This window comes from Halichondria panicea, chromosome 17, assembly GCF_963675165.1.
Source record: "Halichondria panicea chromosome 17, odHalPani1.1, whole genome shotgun sequence".
In the NCBI taxonomy this organism is placed as follows: domain Eukaryota; kingdom Metazoa; phylum Porifera; class Demospongiae; order Suberitida; family Halichondriidae; genus Halichondria; species Halichondria panicea.
The window spans coordinates 3,632,541-3,652,627 of NC_087393.1; the positions used below are offsets into that span (position 1 = coordinate 3,632,541).

Sequence of the window (20,087 nt, forward strand, 5' to 3'; positions counted from 1 at the left end):
TTATGTACCTCTTAGGCTTACCTAACTGGAGAGTGCATGCACTATCACATTGACAGAAGTGAATAGTATTCCGGTGAACCTCTTTGTGCACCTGTTCTTCTCTTCGGTTCTTGGAGCTCTTCGGCTCTCTGGAGTTGCTCCTTGTCATGCATAATGCAATAAAAAAGCTTATAGATTTAGCTATCTCTATCTATTTACAAATCTGTAAGTGCAAATCTGTAAGTGCAAAAAATTAGTATAATTTTGCTGTGAATCTGACGATTTTTTTAATGAAAATTTCGGTCCATGGACTGAAAAATATGCCCCCCGCCCTGAAAATTTCGGTCCGCTAATCTTGTGGTTGCACTAGTAGCAATAGAGCTATGCATACAGTAGTTATATATAGGGTCTGATAAATTATGTTCAATTATTTTATAGAACAGGGTAAATATCTTTTAAAAGTCCTTTAATATAGTGTATACAATTATGTATCCCTAGTTTAATAATGATACCTCCATGCAGATTTAATCAATCTACATGCATGCATGTATGTATATAGGTCTATTAAAGCTGCAACTCACCCACACTACAGTCTGGTTGTCCTTCAGCACTATTTTATATCAAATATCAAGGTACATGTACTCTTCTCTGGCAGCACTTTCTCTTCAAGCCCCACCCTATAAGCTGTATAATCTGCATAATTATAAATTTTGAAGTGCACTTGGACCCTTTCCTCATTTAAGCACAGACCAGACAAATATTTGGTGCTAATAAATTATACTCTATACAGCAACGTAAAGTTAATTATCTGACCACAAGAAGTGGTGTCAGTGGGGTTGGGCAACGGGTATACTGATGGCAACTACTATAGACAACACAACACCTCTGCACAACCTAGAGTTTGTATGAAATTTACATTATCTACAAAAGACTTCACGGAGATTTAATTGGGTACACTTTGACCAGAAGGTTTTTCATTCCGTCCTTGTACAGGTTCTTCCGTCCAACTAGGTGCTTGAATTGATTCTTGCTTTCCCGTACCAGCCATTCTATCGAATATCAGAGCAGCAAGTGCTGGATTAAGGTCATTTGTGATGGAGAGTTTAGCAGTTTCTCCTGATGGCTTGTTCATCACAAATGTAGCAGATGCCCTCTCACTGAATTTTGCTTCAATCTCAACTCTTCGTCTCTCCATCTCTTGGTCATGCTCTTGTGATTTTTTATCCATCTCCATTTTTAGTGTGTGGATCTCTTCGGCATGCTTCAGAGCTTGTTTTTTTTCGTGCTTTTCATGCTCGGCTCTCATTTCAGCAAGTCTCTTTATTTCTTCAAGCTCAACATCTTTGAGTTTTTTCTCACATTCCAATCGCACCCTCTCCTCATCAACTTTGAGTTTATTCATCTCAGCATCCAAGAGCCGTTTTATTTCTAGGTGTTTCTCCTTGTCTTCTTGCAAAGCTTTTTCATGGTCTGCTTTCAATTTCTCCTTTTTGACTTCGAGAAGCGCCATCTGTTCGGCTTTTTTAGCAGCAATTTCATTCTCGCGTCTTTCCTTCTCTAATCTTACTTCTCGTTCTTTTAATTCTAATTCAGCTTCTCTTTTTCGCTTTTCTAAATCAGCCAGAAGTTGTGCACGCTCCACTTCATTTTTCTCTTTGTTTCTCTGTATCTCTGCTCTATCTCTTTCAATCTTGAGCTCAACACAACTGCAAATAGAATGAATTTTTGATGCAGGGGCGTAATTATTTGACTTTCGTCAATTCAGATCATGCTGTTATTGTACCTTATAAGTATTAGTACTAGGTACTAATTTTAGCCAGCGCTATTACGCTATTAAATAACTAATGAAAAGGTACTGTTGAGAGTATGCTATAATCTCTGACTCTCAAACTTTACATTCAACCTTCTCATACTTATACATCTTTTGACAAATATTGTGCTTATGAATTTGCTGCAAATCCGCCAAAATTATACTATACCGTATAGAGGGTAATTTTCGTGGGGTAAAAAATTCGTTTATTTGGAAAACGGTGGTTTTCGTGAGTAAAAATTTCGTTTAGTCTCGTTGCCTGCACTGCATTCATACATTCCAGTAAGCCACGCCTATGTTAAAATTTCGTGGAGGTCAGCTTGCCCACAAAAATAATGAATTTTTACCCCAAGAAAATTACCCGCTATACGGTAGTACCCTAAAAATAGAGAAAAATCTGTAAAATTACTATCGTCTATAATCATGGGCTAAGGAGGTCCGACACAACCTTGATTAGGCTGAAATTGAGATAATTAGCCACAAGCAATAACTTTACTGTATACGTAACCAAGAATCAAGCTTAATCAAGGTACTCGTGTCGTACCTCTTCTGACCCCAAATGTTGTAAGACAGGAAGTGCTACAAGTAGCCTCATGAATATATTAATGAGAACAGGTTTTCTTTGTGTCTGGCTAAGTTATAAAAAGACACTTTAAACTTTAAATTAAGAATTTGGTAGCATAAAGTTATGTAAAATGATTGTGGAAACTTTGAGTTTTTGAGCAAGCTGTTCACTATCAACGTAGCAAGCTACAATTAAATTGGTTGAATAATTATTAACAAGGATCTATAAATATTCAAGGTAAATCCCATAAAATGGTGTTTGCAGCAGTTACACAAACTTTAACATTAATTACACAATTTTGTAGAACACATCATGAATGACTTTAAGCCTTTCAGCTTGCTGCAAAGCATGCACATGCATCAGATGCACTAGTTGACACTTGAGGGGTACACACATAGTAGGTTTGAGTTGAGGCTATATACGTTACCTCAATTCCAATTCCCTAAGACAATTCAACTGAGGCTCCGTCAATTCAACTGAGGCTACAGCATTTCAACTGAGGCTACAGCAATTCAACTGAGGCTACAGCAATTCAACTGAGGCTACGGCAATTCTAATTCGCTACGGAGATTCAACTGTGGCTCTACGGCAATTTGCTACGTTAATTCAACTGAGGCTACGTCACTATGTCAGTTCGCTTTGCAGTTGGAGAGTACGTACATGGCAGTTCAATTCATATGACTCTTAAAATTCCAGCTCAAATTACTGGAAATAATTTTGTCAATCTGTATATCACGTACACAATGTAGGCCTACTGAGCTGATTGTCAATGTATAGAACTGTATAAAACTGTTTAACATCATCGATCAGTTCTCTCCTTTAATTAACCAGCCTATACGTGTCACAGTACTTGTTAAACAGTTTAGCTAGCTCTATAGACTATACAATTGACCTCAATTCTTGCCAATCAGTTCCACAGTCGTTGGCATAATTATTCTATAATTTATGCATGTAACTGTGTGATTGACAAATAATGTAAGATGAGCATGCACCATATGAATTGACATAGCACTGACTTATTAGAAGTCTAGTTGAACTGCAAAACAAATTGCCTCAAACCCCTCGAACTATTGAATTGCGTAGCAATTTCTGTAGCCTCAGTTGAATCACCCCAGCCTCGAGCCTACTATGTGTGTACCTCAGGGCCACCGTAGCAATCACTGGAAAAATACCAACCACAAAGACTATTCAGTGACTTTTTGCTCAATCTCAGAGGTCGAGGAGGATTGTCAGGGTCAAAAGGTCTTAATCATAAAGCTGCTTCGGGAGGACTTTAATTGAATTCCACTCAACTAGCTCCACGTTAATTGGAGATACTAAAGGAAGAGTAGATGAGTGGTATTCAACTAAAGTCAAGCTTTTTAACCATGACAATCCTCTTCTGTCTCAAACTTGCTGAGTCAACACATTCCATATTGAACTAATTCATCTCCTAGTAACAAGTTCTAGTTCAGTAATTGGTATGTGTTATGAGGTTTGGAAATCCAGAAAAAATTACCGGTAGAGTTTTTGTAGTGTCATCATTGTTATGAAACAATTAAAATACTTGTAAAGTGAATGTAAAAGTCTCAGTGTTTGAAGGCATGCAGGCTAAGTGGCATGGGCTTAGAGAGAGTCCTAACACACAGTCGGCACAAGTAAAAATATAAGAGAGTCCCCGGCCAACTAAGTCGAGGCTTAGCCAGGTAGATCTAATTACAAAACTGCATTTATATCTATCTACAACACTAATAAAAATGTATCTTTACCTTTTACACATGTCCTTGAAGGTGTTTCCAACTGGCGACATTTGCCCACATTTAATGCAGGTTTTCAGCGATGGTCCTTTCGATTTGCCTCCTCCCATTCTGAGAATAATATATCTTAGGGTTGGTTCTCAGGCAGAAATGCAAGATCTATATAGCTATAGTTGAGTACTGACTGCAGGTTTTGTGCTGACAGATTTTTATACAGACATGCAAACAACATGAGATGACAATGCTATAGATAACAATGACAATGAGATGACAATGCTATAGAGTGAAAATGCATGTATCATTGTGCTGAGAGGTTTTAACAGGGAAATTCCCAGGGAATCATTAGATGTAAACATTACTTGCTCAGTCATCATATGGATGATGCAGCACATAAATTGCATAGAATAAGGGTCCATTATTGCAATTGATCTATAATAATGGCTGGTTACTTTTTCAAGAGGAGCCTGTTTCGTCGTAAGGAAGAAGATCATGAAAAAGATCAAGAACAAGTCAGAGATAAGTTGGTTCAGTGCCAGTTCTGCAATGGATACACCAACACTGCTACTGGGTACAACAGGGAAGAAATTTTAAGCGTTGCTGGTGGCTACCTGCATACAAGGTATATCAATACTATATTATATAGGTCTGGCCAAATCTACTTATAATATCATGCAGGTGTGTTGAGCTGCAAGCCAAACGTGGAAATGTTCTGGACTATACTCCTGAGGAACTAGAGGAGATTGAAAGGCTTACACACGAAGAGTATGCGAAAATTATCCAAGAAAGAAGCGATAAAGAAATTGAGATTTTAAGAGGGCAAGTAGCTGAAGAGGAAAGAAAATTGCAGCATCGAATGGAAGACCATGAACAAAATATTCGAAAGCAGCGAGACGAGTTGTACAAGCAGCACGATGCAATAATCCATACAATTGAAGCTCAAACTACAAAAAAGAAAGGATTGCTGGAGCAAGATGCTGGGAAGAAACAACAAAAACATGAACAACTGCTAAAGAAAAGTGAAGATGCTCATCAGACTGCCATACAAAAAATGAAGGAAGAATTTTCAGATCTTGAGAGAGAAACAGAGAATGTGGCTCATGACTACATGCGAAAGTTTGAAGAGCATGATGAAGGAGTTCAACAAAGAAAAACTGAGCAAGACCAAGCTTTCCAGGAGCAACAGATCAATCAGGCCCAGAAATTTAGTGAAGAAGCATTAGACTTTGAAGCTGAACTCAGACGAGAACAAGAAGAGTTTGAGAAGGAAATGGAAGAAGAGCGAATAGCCCTTGAGCAGCACTTTGATGACCAGTACCAAACAGAGCTTGTGCTCACAAAAGCTGATGGAACAGTTTTGGAAATGAGGGAGAAGGCTCCTGGCATAGTCACTAGGATAACTGAACAGTTATTAGGGGACTTGTGATTAGTTTTAGATTAGCTATATAGACTATCATTTTTCGTTACATACTATATAGTCTAACAGGGTATTGAAATAATAACAGTTGTCAAAATATGTATAAGTTGCAGTGTTCGCCCATGCATGCATGCACGCAGATTATCTAGTGAGAAATCAAGCTGTCCGAAGTTTTATAGTCGTCATTTTATATGCTAGATAATTATTGCATGCTCTTTTGCCAGCAATTAAGGCAATTATCTATTTAAACGGGGAAAGGGGCAGGGCGGCTCGAAACAATTTCTTGAGTCATCGAGTTAGAAATTCATAATTACAGGTATTATCTATATATACGGATGTAAATACATCAGTACTGGAAAAGTGGGCCGGGCCGGGAGGCTATATATAGCCCCATTGTATACATTTTTGGGGACGGGCACGCCTAGTATACAGCACCATTGTGAACTTACCTGAATTATTATTACGGTGAAAAGTGCATGCAAAGGGAATCTCCCTGCATGGTCATTGAGCACAGTGTCACTTCCGAATCAGCAAGTCATTCTCACATTCTGACGAAAACTCCCCGGGACTTCCCCATCCAACATCATTGCAGGCTATGCTGAGTCACTATGGGCATGGGGTATATTATAGTAAAGCCCACTGCACAAATCATGCAGGACTGATGAAGAATCAATGGATCCCCAACAAGTGAAGCCTGTGTTGAAGGATATCAAACTTTTGTTTGAGACAACAACTCCTAAGAAATCTGACACTTGCAGTGAAGCTGAAAGACCCAAAAGAGTAAAGAGAGATAATCCAGAGTGGCTAAAAGCTTCGAAAGTAGAGCCTCCCAACAATAAAGTTGATGACTTTCAGAATTTAAAGAGGTCATCGTCTGTAAGCGTAAGCAAAAAATCATTCCAAATACCTTCAAATAGTAAGAGCTCCAACGGCACTGATATTGCACCTATAAAAGAAAGGCCAAAGAAAACTGTCCGAGACAATCCTGAATGGCTCAAAACGTCGAAAATTGAATCTCAAAGCAATAAAACTGAAGAGCTTCGGAGATCGTCATCAGTAAGTGTGCAATCAAGCAAAACATCTTTTGAGAAAGCGACAACCAAGAATCAATCTGACAATTTTATCCGTGAAAAGCCAAAGAAAACTGTTCTAGACAATCCGGAGTGGCTGAAGTCATCACGAGTTGATTCTAGTGCTAATAAAATTGATCAGGTACGAGAAAGAGCATCATCTGTGAGCGTGAAAACGAGCAAGACTTCCTTTGAAGGAAAGGAAAGGAGTGAAAACTCTTTCAAAGCTTGGAAGCAAAAAAGGGATTCAGAAAAGTTAGCTGAAGATGCACACTTGTCTTCACTTTATGGACATCTCTCTCCAGAGAAAAAGAAGCTCGAAATTGATTGCATGAAAATGAAAAGGAACATAGAAGCACAAATAAAAGTTGAGGCACAGTATAATGAGAAGGTAGTGGCAGTTCTTCAACTGGAGAAACCTGGAGCAGAAACTCGTACTGTCAAGTTCACAAACGTTGGTGCTGGTATTGCAGGGAATTTCACCTCATTGTCATGCACCATATCTGAGCTGAAAACACCCGAGCAAATTAAAGCTGAACAAGGTCTACTAGCTGAAAGTATCTGCTGGGCTGAGCAAGAAGCACTAGAGCCCCCTCCGGAGGCGGAGAGGAACAAAAGTACTGGAGTGAAAGAAAATGGTGAAGTAGATTCTGAATCGATGAAGTTTACAGATGTTAAGGCCGGTATTGCTGAGCAATTCACGGACAATTTAATGTTAAAGACACCAGAGCAAATGAAAGCTGAACGAATACAGAAATTGCGAGTGGAAAGTGGCCAAAATGTTGCCAAAGACGACTCTGTTGATCTAACACCAACAACAGAAATTTAAGCTGAATCATTGCCATAATTACTTTTCTTAGTGTAAAATTGCATACCAGTTTGTAGTGATCATAACCATGCATAGTTATACAAGATTAAGAAACTGTACAAAACATACATGTATAACGTAACTGAATAGTTTTACTAGACATGTACAAACAGCCTTGCATAATGAGCATTATGATGAAGCAAGTATATAGGTTGTGCAAGCACGCTAAAAAATTCATGGAACAAATTTTGAAGCGATCACTGCTCTGCTTTTTTCTTTATATCTGGATACAGTTCCCTGGCTGAATCGCGACCAGTCAGTATAACATGACGTTTGTAGTTGCTACGCTTGCGAAATGAGAGATCCGTGGAGTGGAGGTAGTCGAGGAGACCTAGAGACCCATAGCACTCGTTGAACCTACAGAGAAAAAACAAGGCGGCCGGGATTATAACATACACTGTTTGGTATACCACTATAGATAAGAGACAGAAGCGATTCACGTGATGTTTTACATTGAAGTCCACGTAGTGGCTCTGACCGATCATCCGTGTTTCGCCTTTAAAACTCCCGCGAAAACTTTCAATGATTATACCTCTCAAAACCCCCCCATAACTGAACCATGGCCCCTGATGGTGAGTGTCCATTTGAAAGTAACATTTTGCTTGTCGTGAAGTAGCTAGATGCTTGTGTACATATAATTTATAGCTAAGGCAAATAATTATGAGGTAAAAGTTGTGTTTAGCAGTAGAGCTGCTTTGTGAATCCCTCTCTATCCTCCACCACGTATGGAAAGCGCGCCTGATAATCCTGCTGTTTTCGCGTGGCATGGATTTAATAGTAAATTTGTTAGTAAAACTCTCCGTAGATTATCAATAGTTTATATCAGGAGCACATGAGGAGATGGAGCGTTTTATGACCTAATATTGCAGACTTAATATTGTCTAACTACAATTCCTTGTTTGTAAGTGCTCTGTACATGTGGCGCCTGATAATGCTAATAATGGTACCTTGAATATCATTAAATGTTAGCGGTTTGCATGTATATGGATGTTTACAGTATATATAGGACGATATCAAATCCACATAGTAAGATGCTCCATCTCCTCATGTGCTCCAGTATATATAGATTATGAAGTAGTTAGTAGTACCAAGGGCATATGAAGAGAAGAGGGCATGCAACTCGCAATGTACACTGTGTAGTTGTCAAAAAACTGATGAGTCAGCAGGATATAGCCAACCGCCCACACGTAAATAGGCGCGATAGTGGGCGTGAACACTGTTAAACTAGAAATGTACCACAAAATTACTTTAGAAGAGTTTAGAATTGATCAATGGCTACTTCTAGTCTATAGTATTGGTCCTTCTCTTCCGCTTGTTGACCTTTGTGGCTAACTCTACCCAACAGTACAGTGCTAGCTCTAGCTGGCTTGGTGACTATTATGGAGTAAGTGCACGTGCAATCTATTTTTAGTGCACACGCCCCTCCCATTTGTAATTTGATAGATTGTAGTTGCATGCCCTCTTCTCTTCATACGCCCTTGGTAATACACACTTTTTTTTTAAACGTCTAGCATGTATATATGACATATACAAAATGTATATTAAAGAGGAAAGAAATAGCTAAGTGCAGACTGTATCTACTAAAGTATTGCATCTTTGCCTTAAGCAAGAGAGTGCCGATTCCTTGATATTGGGTAATTGGGTAGTCTCGGGGCCAGACCTAATATTTCGGAGGCAAAATCAAGGATTAGGTTTGAGGAGCATTTCTGTGTGCTCTAGCGGAATGTGGCCAGAGCCAATGAAATGCATATCCTATGTCATGTGATTTTTAACCCAATGAAATGAGAGTATTGCCTCTGTGGAATTTGGATAGAGCCAACGAAATGAGAGTATTGCTACATCTACTCATTCTTTAAACCTCCAATGCCACAAGTCTCGAACATTCCAAGAGCACACGGAAGTGCTACAAGAGTCTCCAGACCTTTTTTTCTGTTCCCCCTCCCCCTCCGAGAAAAGTTCTGGCCCCCAGACTAGATATTGGGTTGTGATAATTAATGGAAATGCTCTGGCACTTTTGACCCTTTATTGTGGAGTCTACGAGGTCATAGGTGTGATGTCATAACATGCTGATGATCTAGCTCCCCTGAATCATAAAGCAGAAAAGAGGGCAAGCAACTTCATAATTTTATATACCGTATTTACTTGATTAAACGCCCATCTACGTTAAACGCCCATGGTAAAAGCTGTCTTTGTCAATAAATGCCCCTCTTAAACAATCGCCCATGTATGGGGCGTGGCACTGTGGGTGGAGCTGAATTAGCACGTGGAACCAGCTGAAACAATTATGGCAGCATAGAATAAATAGATACTATTTATGATGGCAGAGAGGACACAGAGGGAGAAACACCACTCTTACGACTTAAGATTGAAGCTGCACAAAGAGCATAATAACTGCTGATGAGCAAGAGTGTGAAGTAGACAAAACAATAAACGCCCGTTTCGAATAAGCGGCCATCTCGTTTAAACGCCCCCTCTACAGGTGCTGCTAGAAAATAAACGCCCGGGCATTTAATCAAGTAAATACGGTAACTATTTAGCACTATTCTTTGTGAAATGAACCGGATGCCATTGATATGCACACAAATGCTGAATATTGAGAAAACACAAATGTTGACACTATCCAGGAAATCGATACTTCACAGAGGTATATCGATAAATGTTTCACTTGATGGTACTGATATCCCCCAAACGGACTCAGTCAAGTATCTCGGAGTGACGATTGACAAAGACCTCAACTGGAAAGCTCATACGGAGCAAGTACGTCGCAAATCACTGGCCGCACTCTCAACAATCAAACGCTCTAGCTCCTTCCTACCAAGCAACACCCGCAAACTATTATTTAACAGCCTTGTTCGCCCCCACCTAGACTATTGCTCAGTGGTATGGCATTCATGCAACTCTACCATCAGTAAGAGAATTGAACGTATACAGAACTATGGAATGCGTGTGATATTAGGAAAACCTCCACGCACTAGCAGCTCACCCCTCAGGGACCAACTTGGCTGGACTACACTCCAAGAAAGGCGGCAGAGGTTTATGCTCACTCTAGTTCACAGATGTCTGCTGAACCTTGTCCCTCCTTACCTGAAGAACAAGTTTAAACTCAACTCGATACTGTACAACATTGGGACCCGTGGATCAGGTAATATCCACCTAGGCCAGCCAAACTCTGAACACTACAGAAGCAGCTTTGAATACTCAGGTGCTCTGCACTACAACCGTCTCCCGCTATCCTCAAAATCATGCCCCACTTTAAAGTTGTTCAAAACCTCCCTGAAAACCCTACACATCACAATCTAGGAGAACACCTGTCATATATGAATTAATTATCTATATGTATGTTTTATTTATTTCTTTTCTTTTATATAGGACCTGCATGAAAACCTACCATTATGGTGGATGCAGCATTCCTATCCAAATGAAAATTTATCTATCTATCTAAATCAATTAGTTGCTTAGGAATAAAAAAGGCCACAAATAATTATGGAGCCAAGGCACCGAAGCGATTAATTCAATACCACAGATATGTAAACCACATATCTCCACGACTGATGCTCACTATAGAGCTAGAGACTGACTCACTTGGCATGATGGAAGTCATGGAACTCATTGGACGGTAGGAAGGGAAAGTGGTAGCCACAATGGTTCAGAGTAGTAAAAAAGATGACGACAGTATAGAAGAACCATGCCACCGTGACGTGGCTACCAGTCACACAAGGGCCGATCACAACTGGCAGGAGGTTGGAGAAGACGTACTCTATAGGATGGCAGTAAATGGAGCCCACACTCACTGGGGCAATCCAATCGTGGTGTAGCTTGTGTATGCGCTTGTACAGTATTGGGGCATGGAACAACCTGTTGTGTTGTGCAAGAGTGTTGCATAATTACTACTACATACACAGTTAACTAAAGAATGCTTTCTTAAGACAGCTATATATACTATCCATTTACGACACGAACTTACCAACAATAACCCGTGTACAGTGAAACCTACGACTCCCTGGCTGGGAATGAAATACCTTAAAAGGGAAAACTATATTTATATTATGCTTTTTAATGCCAAACTTCCTCAATACGATTACAATGCCTCTATATGAGCTTCTATTGGAACCCATTGTTCAAAGTTTCACTGTATAATTATATCGGTACATGTATGAAGGTCTTACCTATGCGCGTAATAGAAGAGCACTTCAATGACCAGCAAACAGACGACAAAGTCCCATACTACCTTGGGGAGTGACGGAAGTGAAAGGGAGCAGCTGATGGTCCTGACAGCCAAAGGGTACATCATCACCTGGACGATGAAACTCACAACCACTGCATTAAATGCTGTCAGAGTTAACGTCTTGCGATACATTGGCCAGTTAACCTGGAAGAATAAAATCGTGGAGAGAAAGCTCATTAATATTCATATGAATTATGCCCTACATTGGCACTGCAAATGCATATAATTATGGCATGAGTGTATAGTACAAATTATGTGTATGGAACATGCAGCAGCTGACCTCTTGCATACACTGTCAGGCAAGGAACTGATGACCTGACACAAACTATAGGAAGACTCGACTCTAGTCATATCATAGTACAGTTATATATAGTACAATTTGAATAAAATGCGACTGAGCTGAGCTGTGATATCATTCATGTAGTTACATACTGGAATAGTTTTTCCTTCCTGGGTTTTGTACTTGACGAGTGAGGAAGGCCATCCAGTGAGGTCGACCACAGCAAAGGGAATGTTGAATACAATAAGAGCGAAAGTGACAACTGATACTGACCCTGCAGTAAACATGAAACAAAGGCAGACAGTGTGTGACTACAGTGTTGTGTCAGTCTACACAGAAAGCTCGCAAAGTTAGACCAGTATAGCTACACGTAGGTACACAAATATGATCATAACTCACCAAATGTTAAGAACAGAAACTCATTTCCACTGAATGCTGAATGAACTTGACTCCATAAATACTCTATCGGATTCATCATGACTGCCTCCTTGTTCCTACTGCAGTAGTAGCACTATTAGGTAAACTTTCTAGACCAATAAAATGCTAGCTAGCTAGCTATATGGCTGCTTAGCTATATGGCTGCTTAGCTAGGCTATTAAACAGCTGCTATGTTAGATCATTAATTGAATGTGACCGGCAGCTGCTACCCACACACACACAATAAAAATTATATACAAAGATCACAACTGCATGTACTTGGCTTCAACAATGTACATGTATATGTAGCAGATATTATTGCATATAACTGAAATTGTGTACCAGTTGTCGTCAGTTTCCTGATTACTCAGAGCTGTTAGCTAGCTCAAACCGAAAGATAGCTTGCAAAAGCAAACATAAATAAACAACAGATAAAGCTATTTTAGCATTCAACAGCATACAGTATCAACAACTCAACTCAATGAACTCACTACATGAACAACAAGGAATATAAGCAATTACATCTGTCTCTCGTTTCCCAAAATTCTGATACAAGATTATATAGCACAAAACAAATTGGCTGACACATCAGTATAGACTAGTACACTGTATATATCAGCTGTATTGTTGTACTGTATACATTCTATCATTAGGTAGACCTACATCCATATCTATTTATAGTGTAGTGTTACTGAACTCACAAAAAATCCAATAGTGTAGAGCCAGGGTGAACTGAAGGTAAGGCTGACTAAAAAACCAGCCAATAATAAAAAAAACCCCACAAAGAATGCATAGCATCCCACACAACCTTAACCAAGAATGACAAGAATGGTGACACATGTCCCTGCCCTTATTTTTGTAAGCTAAGGGTATAACGTATAACTAAAGTACATTACTAAGTAACTACACGCACATGCAGTCACACCATGGTTTCACTTTGATCACAAATACAAACCTACACGAGTGGAAACTACTTGTACATGTCAGTAGTAACATAAAAGTAAAATGAAAGGCACATAAAGAAATCTGATGTAGCATAAATATATAGTCTTGTTCACTGTACCAGTGCTTGCTCTTTTCTCTTCCGACACATGACTCTGGCCAGTCGTGGGTGAAGTTGACACTGAATTGGACCATACGGTATCACCTCTCCGTCTATGCTAATTCTCCCCTCAGGTGTCAAAGGTTCGAGACGAATTGCTTTCGCACTGATCACGGAGCAAGACTCCAAAGTGAGATGACCTGCACTGCTGGATTCTGTAAACATCGTGACCATGTCCCTTCGTGTCATAGTTCCGTTGAGAAGGACAATACTGAATGAGTTTTCGCCTAAGGACAAGTTGGGGTCTCCAAACATAGCCCTGCCCATGTGTGCGACTATCATGACAGCTGCCGTTACGAAATCGTCCTGAAGTGTAATCCAATTCGAAGGCACCGGAGTTGAGAAAGAGGGTAGCAGATCTGCTTTAGGGCCGTTAGAACACTTTGTCATTATAATATCTGCCAGGCTTGTAGTGACTGACTCAGCAGATTGTGTAGATGGTGATTCAACGCTAGCCTGACATGCGGACTCAGCAATGGGTGCAGCGTCCCCTGCTGTATCCACAGTAGTTTTCGCATCCGGGGCATTGTCCTTAGACCCATCCACCGGCTCAGTAATGGGTGCACCGTCCCCTGCTGTATCCACAGTAGTTTTTGCACCCGGGGCATTGTCCTTAGACCCATCCACCGGCTCAGTAATGGGTGCAGCGTCTCCTGCTGTATCCACGGTAGTTTTTGCACCCGGGGCATTGTCCTTAGACCCATCCACCTCGTCTTGGGAAGATTGTTTAAGCAGGTCTTGATCTGAAGAGAGGGTAGGCTCACTGCTCTGTTGGGTTTTGATGGGGTCGTTGGTGGACCGATCAGTTGATTCGTCTTCTTGAAGAGGGAGGTAGCTGAGCTTCCCCGGGTACTTTCGGTTCTGGATTATGCAGCTGATAGCACCTGGTAAAACAAAATACACAATTAAAAAGTACACAATTACGTTTTTCGGCTAATTTTCAGTGTCTACGCACAAAACAACAATTATAATTATACAAGTCATGTAGTAACTGCATGATTACACGTGTGTGTGTGTGTGTGTGTGTGTGTGTGTGTGGACTGCTACAGCTGCTCAAGGATCAATAAAGTGCAAGTAAGAGTTTCTATAGGCTTCTAGTCATGGGTTTTTAATTCGTGGATTTGCAAATAATGTTTCGTTCTCAAGTTATGCCTAGTTTTGCTTACTTGGAACCAATGCAGCCTTTTCAGAAAAGTGCGTACAAAAAGTTGTCCATGGAGTGTTGCTACTCTACTTAGTAGTTAGAACGCTAGCTATTGGTAGCTGCAAGAGTGAGAAGAGAGCTGCAAGGCTCTACTGATGCAGCCATTCATTTTAGACTTGGACTTTTGGTTTAACAACAATCATGTCGATCATACCCTAGGTAAACTGTATCAGATGTATGTGGAGAGTAACGTGACTCTTCCTGTATTTGTCACACACTGACCAATCCAAGCGTGGGTGATGTAATCTATCAAGAAAGTATTACATCACCCACACTTGGATTGGTCAGTGTGCAAATTTCAAGCCCATGATAGATACAGGAAGTCACGTTACTCTCTAGTATGCCTACGTTCGACACTCTCTTCTCTATTATAATACTCTTGGTACTAGTTGTATGACTGAGTGTCCATAGCCACATACTAACAGGGTATTGAATAACAGTTTAGCTTTTTTTAGCAAAATGTTCTGGTTACTTTGCAAAAGCATGCCTTATTTCCCCCTTCTACTTCAAAATCCCGTATGACACCCTGATAATTGGAAAAGGGGCAGTTGAGTAAACGCTTAAAATCAAAATACGCTTATGAGTGCTAACCTGTTTTATTGTATGCTATATTGATAACCTCGCACCAGCTAACCATAAATAATAGTTACACTGTTTAGGAAGTTTCTACATGATTTAGAAGCCCAAAGGGCAAAGGGCTGGTTGTATATAGCCAATCAGATTTGAATGTTCTTATCTAATCTTTGCTACATGATTTTCTAAGTTGGATAGAACACTTCCTTTAGCCAATCAGATTGCAGTATTTATGGTAAACATGATCTAAACATAACATTGAATGGTTGCACTATGTTGGGAATACTTTTACCCACAACAGCTGGTATGACAAGCATGGTCAATAGACAGAGGAGATCAGACATGATCACATGCAACATTTGTTGCTGAGCTGGCTCATAATTATTATTGATGATACAAAGTTCTAAGCAGCTTGCTTCGTTTTGTTAGCGATCAGAGCTGACTGTTTTGGACTTCCTGGCTCCTTGGGTGAATAGCTTCCCCGACACGCAAATATCCCCTCCATTCTGACGAGTTATCAGTGCATAGAGTGCTTACTAGATGCTTGTCTGCCAGTGCAATGCAAGCTACATACAGCACCACTGAACTATAGTCTAGCTGATCCTGGTTCAACCAGGCAATAGTAATCAGATGTTCCAGGCTTAGTAAAGTAGGACATAGCAATAACTTTTTACAGTTTTTTAGTATCTATATACATATGGTACTGTTAGCAAAAATCTTAGGAATATGTCACATGAATGACGACGCGCGTTCAACCTCCTCTGGCCAATAGGTTGTCTACCACTTTAATTCACTCATCAAGACAATGTGATCCTTACCCAAAATAAATCTCGACGGTCCAAGTTTTCTGAGCTTCTCAGACTCAATATCGATGTCAGCCACTATACCCCAGGAGGCCAGTAAGCACATGTAGCACTTGTGGCCCCCAGGTATCTGCAATGTGGACACGTTCAAGGGAATGGGTCTTCCACGGATGATCATGAATGCTGCATTCAGAAGGCTATACTCTTCTCTGTACATGGGGAGGGGGGAGGGTTAGTTGACACAGAGGGAGAGGGACACAGAGGGAGAGGGAGGTACATGTAATTAAGATTAGGTAGGGGGTATAGAGATGCTGAAAGTGAATAACTTTAGAAGTGGTAAACAGATGACTTAAATACAGTACTTCATTTTTGTGCTGTCCATTCTCTAATTGACTCACCCTGCTTCATGTAGGGAAGAGGCACAGAGGGCGTTGCCTGATCCCAAGGGGAGTATGCCTACTGGGGTCTTAATGGCCGTCTCCCAATCCTCCCTTTCCATTATACCATTGATAATCTAATAAGAAGCACAAGTCACAATCATATTATTATCTTCAGCCAAAACATACACACATACACGTGTTTGTCAATTAGTGTTGTCAATTACACACTAATAATTATACGTACCCGAAACAAATACCCAAATGCCTTTCTAAATGTATAATTGCTGTATATTACAAGCAAATAAATATTCATGGATAGCAGAAACAAAAACTGCCCTTACAAGTCACATGTACAATGTTTTGCAGAATCTTTGCAATATTAACAAAAGGCGTTGAAGGTTCCTTATAATGCAGTAGTGCAAAGCGTTCCATATAAGGAACCCTCACCCTATTGAAAGATTCTGCAAAACTCTGTAGGTGTCATGTGAGTCAATTTTAAGCATCCACTGTATACATGTACGAAATTTTTACACGTATGTTTTTATTGTGCAGTGCTCAATGAACCCTCACTTTGGCATTCTCATTACCTCATAGAGTATACCATCACCAGATGCAAACACTATGCCATCCACAGAGGAGAGATCATATGTCTTGATCACATCTCGACCATGGTTCCGACGCTCTGTGTGTGTGTGTGTGTGACAGGAGGTCACATAGCTAAAACAAACGTATTAATACCCGCGAAAATCTTATAGTCTACAAGGAATGTGGAAAGTATGAATCTCATTATACCACGGCTTGCCCTCGTGCTGTACAGCTAAATACATGCAGCTCTTGCTCGAGCTGTATTAGCAGTACAGCCCTCGCGCATAAATAATAACCTTTATTGCTTTTTAATAAGTGCTGACATCAGCGTTTTACATTCGAATTGCACAGGAAGCGACTCATCACCGACTGTGCAGATATTTTTCCATATCGCACACCCGGAAGTATTATTGCACACTTGTTATTGCACACTAGGAAGTGATTCTTATTTGGAATAAAACGTTTTCAGCAGTGAGAGAACAAGAAAAACATAGTTTACACACTTATAATCATGCATTGCAATGTTTATCAGTCTCTTTTCTTGTTTTCTGATGCTCTGTATCATTTCTGTGCTCTTTTTGCAGTGAAGCTGAGGGTCAGGAGGTTGTCAGTGTTCATATTTAACGCATCAAACAGGCATCAGTGTTGGAAGTGGGTGCTTTGAGCGGAGTTTTGCACATGTAGAAGTGTACTGCACCACCATATAAGCCTGTTCAGGCTTGTATAAAGTCGTTTTGGCTTCAAAAACGGTTGTCACACTTTTCTTCAGTTATAGCGGTGCATGTTTCCTCTTCTGATACACTGGAGCATGATAGAAAGCAAGCACATGCTGTTTATCCTTCAGAACTATCCATTTTCAAAACGGGTTGCTGGTTGTCAACGTTTTTCTTGTCTTTTTTTCTTGCCTGTTCTCTACAAAATCTTTAAGTAGCCTTCTGCAAGCTCTCTTGGTGTTCTAGAGTCTTATTTCTTTGTCTTTCTAGCTGTTTTCTTTCTCTTAAACTCGTCTTCAACTGGGAGAACTCAATTTTGTTGCTACGCATTCTTCTGGTTGATAAAGCAACCGCATGTTGCGCATGCGCAGATTCAACCTGCATTTTGGTTGCCAAGCAATAAATGCATTATCCCATGGATACTGATGATTATCACTTGTCCGTGCCTAGTAACTGTCACTCGTGCCTTGCAGGCACTCGTGCAGTTACTGGCACAGACTCGTGATAATCTTCAGTATCCATAGGATAATATCATAATACCCAACACCAGGAGTGCATGAATTCTGCTAACACTAACACTAACCCTGACATGAATAATCAAAACGGATAGGCAGAGAGGTTACTTTTGGCTGCGTACAGCTTTGCAACTGTTTTCTCACTGATAGTAGTGCTTTAGTGGGAGGCTAACTATTTGCATCATTACCAACACTAATTATTATTGCATCATTATTATTGCATCATTATTATCTGCTTAATTAGAGTATAATATTGAAGTGACTAGTGGCCTGTGGAACAATGAGATGCTACACTCTATTGTTGTGGCTGAAGAGGTTCATGATGTGGCTAATACCCTATTGTCTAGCCGATCACATGCTTACATCTTGTGCTAGGCCTCGAGTTACATCTTGTGCTAGGCCTCGAGGATGTTTACAGTTAGCAACATTCAACATAACTTAGCAACACATTCAACATAACCTAGCAACATAAGAAACCTTAGATTGTTTCAGGGCTCAAGATACTTACCTGTGACAATGACATCATACTTGATTTCGGCCAGGTCAAAAAGAGGTCGCACAATCCTCTCGAACTCTACCACAGCCTTCCCTTGACCCCCAACTGGGTTTATGAAAATCAAGAATTTCCTCTGGTGGATCTCCTCTACATTGTCTGCACAAAAATAATTTTAAACCATGAACCTATTCTTCTAAATAGAACAGACTATTATTATACTGATCAGTGCCAATTATAATAACAACAAAAATGGAATTTTTAAGGTATAAAATGGTATTCATTCCATCGGTACACTAACTACATGTAGCTGATGAATACGATTGTACTTATGATTAGACAAAGGTTGAGTATTAATGGGAAGTTGGTTACTAGGCTGGGTATACCCACAGGTCAAACAGATAACTTGCAAGTACAGGATGAATAAACATAGAGCTTTGGGGCGCTTGATACATTGTACTACCCTAAGGGATCAAATTTCTGAACAATACAACAATTAATTATGGTAATGGTGAGAAGGCACTATCTTATTTGCTGTGTAATCTCACCCGCTATCTCATCAGCACAACAAAACTCCCTCTGAACAGCCCTCTCACTCTCAAGCAGTATGAGATGCTTCCACTCCTTAGCTGTCTCTACATTTGCCTCACGTGTTGCCTCGCTACAAAACTGGACACTCATCAACAAACGTTTGCGGCTTGGATACGGCTCAGCTTTACCGTAGACCGGATAATAGTGCACATTCAGCTCACAAGCATTTACATTGTTCGTCGGTGGGTTTGATAAGATTTCAACTCCAAGTAGATCTTCAAGCAAGACCTCTCGTCTCCAGTTCTGTGCTTCATAGTATAAGCACTTACTGTTCAAAACCAACACTGTACGCACATGCCTACATATGGACAATACAGAGAGGCTATGAAAACAGACTACATGGCTATGTCAATTTCATACAATGTCATGGATATGATATACAAACTCACCTATTGCCAGGATTTTGGCTCTCAGTACTGCTATTGGTTGTACTTTCCGAGGCCTTGGGTGTACTGCTGTCACTTCGAACGCGGTCAAATCCGGCCAGAGCAAAGAAGTTACCACTGAAACTTCTGAGACGAGACAAAGCTTGGACATGGACTACAGATGTTCGGATAGCAGCCTCTCGGCTATCACTAGATGTGCTTGATTGGTCAGACATTCTACACTAGAAGAACTCAGATACGTGAAGCGTTCGAAGACAATAATTTATATACTTTAGTATTAACTTATACAAGTCTTTTCAAGTGGTAGGTCTAGATCTAATCGCTGACCAGATACTGTTAATTTCCTGTGTCAACGGCGCCGGCCACGTGGCATAACTG

General features: G+C 40.2%; 6 protein-coding genes across 7 annotated transcripts; 3 read left to right on the forward strand and 3 right to left on the reverse strand.

Annotated features, from left to right (window-relative positions):
* Positions 1 to 735: 735 nt before the first annotated feature.
* On the reverse strand, positions 736 to 4,370 carry LOC135350975 (histone-lysine N-methyltransferase, H3 lysine-79 specific-like). The gene is made up of 2 exons (XM_064549867.1): positions 4,103 to 4,370; positions 736 to 1,685 (listed from the first exon to the last, which is right to left on the reverse strand). Exons 1-2 carry the CDS (start codon positions 4,198 to 4,200, stop codon positions 923 to 925), a joined length of 861 nt encoding a protein of 286 aa, XP_064405937.1. The 5' UTR covers positions 4,201 to 4,370; the 3' UTR covers positions 736 to 922.
* A 66-nt stretch (positions 4,371 to 4,436) lies between these two features.
* LOC135350974 (differentially expressed in FDCP 6 homolog) lies at positions 4,437 to 5,601 on the forward strand. Its single transcript, XM_064549866.1, has 2 exons — positions 4,437 to 4,709; positions 4,766 to 5,601. Exons 1-2 carry the CDS (start codon positions 4,528 to 4,530, stop codon positions 5,511 to 5,513), a joined length of 930 nt encoding a protein of 309 aa, XP_064405936.1. The 5' UTR covers positions 4,437 to 4,527; the 3' UTR covers positions 5,514 to 5,601.
* Positions 5,602 to 6,176: 575 nt separating this feature from the next.
* On the forward strand, positions 6,177 to 7,510 carry LOC135350971 (uncharacterized). The gene has a single exon (XM_064549863.1). It carries the CDS (start codon positions 6,177 to 6,179, stop codon positions 7,401 to 7,403), a length of 1,227 nt encoding a protein of 408 aa, XP_064405933.1. The 3' UTR covers positions 7,404 to 7,510.
* Positions 7,449 to 13,165, reverse strand: LOC135350972 (fatty acid hydroxylase domain-containing protein 2-like). Of its 2 annotated transcripts, none has more exons than XM_064549865.1 (6): positions 13,066 to 13,165; positions 12,347 to 12,444; positions 12,100 to 12,221; positions 11,609 to 11,811; positions 11,025 to 11,297; positions 7,449 to 7,799 (listed from the first exon to the last, which is right to left on the reverse strand). In XM_064549865.1, exons 2-6 carry the CDS (start codon positions 12,423 to 12,425, stop codon positions 7,640 to 7,642), a joined length of 837 nt encoding a protein of 278 aa, XP_064405935.1. In that variant the 5' UTR covers positions 12,426 to 12,444; positions 13,066 to 13,165; the 3' UTR covers positions 7,449 to 7,639. The 2 variants fall into 2 exon arrangements, with proteins under 2 accessions (XP_064405935.1, XP_064405934.1); XM_064549864.1 differs by lacking the exon at positions 13,066 to 13,165 and adding an exon at positions 12,856 to 12,875.
* On the forward strand, positions 7,795 to 10,922 carry LOC135350976 (uncharacterized). The gene is made up of 2 exons (XM_064549868.1): positions 7,795 to 8,826; positions 10,067 to 10,922. The coding sequence occupies exons 1-2, from the start codon at positions 8,822 to 8,824 to the stop codon at positions 10,740 to 10,742; spliced, it is 681 nt and encodes a 226-aa protein (XP_064405938.1). The 5' UTR covers positions 7,795 to 8,821; the 3' UTR covers positions 10,743 to 10,922.
* A 129-nt stretch (positions 13,166 to 13,294) lies between the features above and the next one.
* Positions 13,295 to 20,047, reverse strand: LOC135350968 (sphingosine kinase 2-like). Its single transcript, XM_064549859.1, has 7 exons — positions 19,713 to 20,047; positions 19,281 to 19,621; positions 18,748 to 18,891; positions 17,014 to 17,108; positions 16,445 to 16,560; positions 16,062 to 16,255; positions 13,295 to 14,350 (listed from the first exon to the last, which is right to left on the reverse strand). The coding sequence occupies exons 1-7, from the start codon at positions 19,922 to 19,924 to the stop codon at positions 13,419 to 13,421; spliced, it is 2,034 nt and encodes a 677-aa protein (XP_064405929.1). The 5' UTR covers positions 19,925 to 20,047; the 3' UTR covers positions 13,295 to 13,418.
* Positions 20,048 to 20,087: the final 40 nt, after the last annotated feature.

Excerpts from the sequence above, each read along its gene's own strand:
- LOC135350968 (XM_064549859.1), bottom strand. The coding sequence starts at position 19,924 with ATGTCTGACCAATCAAGCACATCTAGTGATAGCCGAGAGGCTGCTATC. Across the intron at positions 16,256-16,444 it reads TCTTCCCTACATGAAGCAGG|AGAAGAGTATAGCCTTCTGA; the intron begins GTGAGTCAATTA and ends CCCCATGTACAG. Across the intron at positions 14,351-16,061 it reads ACCGTCGAGATTTATTTTGG|GTGCTATCAGCTGCATAATC; the intron begins GTAAGGATCACA and ends TTGTTTTACCAG.
- LOC135350975 (XM_064549867.1), bottom strand. The coding sequence starts at position 4,200 with ATGGGAGGAGGCAAATCGAAAGGACCATCGCTGAAAACCTGCATTAAA. Across the intron at positions 1,686-4,102 it reads TTCAAGGACATGTGTAAAAG|TTGTGTTGAGCTCAAGATTG; the intron begins GTAAAGATACAT and ends TTCTATTTGCAG.
- LOC135350971 (XM_064549863.1), top strand. The coding sequence starts at position 6,177 with ATGGATCCCCAACAAGTGAAGCCTGTGTTGAAGGATATCAAACTTTTG.
- LOC135350974 (XM_064549866.1), top strand. The coding sequence starts at position 4,528 with ATGGCTGGTTACTTTTTCAAGAGGAGCCTGTTTCGTCGTAAGGAAGAA. Across the intron at positions 4,710-4,765 it reads GGTGGCTACCTGCATACAAG|GTGTGTTGAGCTGCAAGCCA; the intron begins GTATATCAATAC and ends AATATCATGCAG.
- LOC135350972 (XM_064549864.1), bottom strand. Across the intron at positions 12,222-12,346 it reads GTTTCTGTTCTTAACATTTG|GGTCAGTATCAGTTGTCACT; the intron begins GTGAGTTATGAT and ends TGTTTACTGCAG. Across the intron at positions 7,800-11,024 it reads CATGACTTCCATCATGCCAA|GTTCAACGAGTGCTATGGGT; the intron begins GTGAGTCAGTCT and ends TTTTCTCTGTAG.